At 43.4% G+C, this 1,234-nt stretch overlaps 1 protein-coding gene across 1 annotated transcript in view; it reads left to right on the top strand.

Moving 5' to 3' along the window:
* Positions 1 to 995, top strand: part of LOC118421970 — a 7,900-nt gene extending 6,905 nt beyond the window's left edge. Inside the window, exon 8 of the mRNA XM_035829473.1 lies at positions 930 to 995. Within this exon, the coding sequence (XP_035685366.1) occupies positions 930 to 995 (66 nt within the window). The remainder of the gene's footprint in view (positions 1 to 929) is intronic.
* The last annotated feature ends 239 nt before the right edge of the window (positions 996 to 1,234 follow it).

Here is a 1,234-nt window from a genome sequence, read left to right as displayed (position 1 = left end):
TCTCTCTCTAGATATGCTGGTTCACATGAATATATTTTGCGAGGTAGGCATGTATGGATGTATTGGTCTCATTGACAAAGAGCTGGTTATCACATCAGTTGTCTATTGAATTCAGAAGACTAAATTACATCTTTATCCTTACTTACATTAATGTGTACTGACAAGGAATGACGCTTGTAACTGACTGTGTTTGTCTTTCAGATACAGCTCTCCTTTCTCTTTGTGGGCCACACACACCGAAGAGATTGGTATGTATCGGAATCTCTCTCTCTCTCTCTCTCTCTCTCTCAGTCTCTCTCTCGCTCTCTCTCATTCTCTTTCTCTCACCCTCTCTCTCTCACTCTATGACTCTCTTTCTGACTCTTTCTCTTTCTCACTCTCTATCTCTCACTCTCTCTATCAGTCTCTCTCTCACTCACCCTCTCTCTCTCTCTCTCACTCACTCACTCTTTCTCTCACTCACTCTCTCCCTCTCTCTCCCTCTCTCTCACTCACTCTCTCTCACACTCTATCTATCACTTTTTCTCTCTCACTCTCTAAGTCATTATCACTCTCTCTCTCACTCTCTCTCACTCACTCTCACTCTCTCTGTCTCACTCTCTCACTCTCACTCACTCACTCTCCCAGTCACTCTCCCACTCTCTCTCTCCCTCACTCTCTCTTTCACTGTCTCTCACTCTCACTCTCTCTCTCACTCTCTCTCTCACTCTCTCTCTCTCTCTCTCTCTCTCTCTCTCACTGGTGAATACAGCAGGCGTTTTTCTGAATATTTACTGATCTGAATATCTTTTGATTATGGAAGTTTATTATTGTTTATATTTCACAATTCAAAATATTACTTACATTAACATATTTTACTTACAATACAATGGAAAGTGCCATTGTAAAGTTTTAGACATCAAGTGACCTCAATTTTATTCTGTCTGCAGATCAGATGTTCAGCCGTGTGGCCGACAAACTACGTCATCAAGAGGCCCACACCCCTGAACAACTAATCAATATGATGCCAGAATGTAGCAGGCTTAGGGGTCTTTATAACATCAGAGACTGGCTCAAGCCGTCGATACCGACAATACAGGGACAATCCCAGCCCGGTCAGTTCCGATTCCGGTTGAGCAAGGAGGACCCTGATGTAGTTAGCATGTTTTACCGAAAGGGACAGGGCCAACCTTGGAATACACTAAACAAACTGGACTGTTCAAGAGGTCAGAATCTGGAAAACCCGATCGGCCGA

The sequence above is a fragment of the Branchiostoma floridae genome, chromosome 8 (assembly GCF_000003815.2).
Source record: "Branchiostoma floridae strain S238N-H82 chromosome 8, Bfl_VNyyK, whole genome shotgun sequence".
In the NCBI taxonomy this organism is placed as follows: Eukaryota; Metazoa; Chordata; class Leptocardii; order Amphioxiformes; family Branchiostomatidae; genus Branchiostoma; species Branchiostoma floridae.
This window is presented reverse-complemented; position numbering and strand designations above follow the sequence as displayed.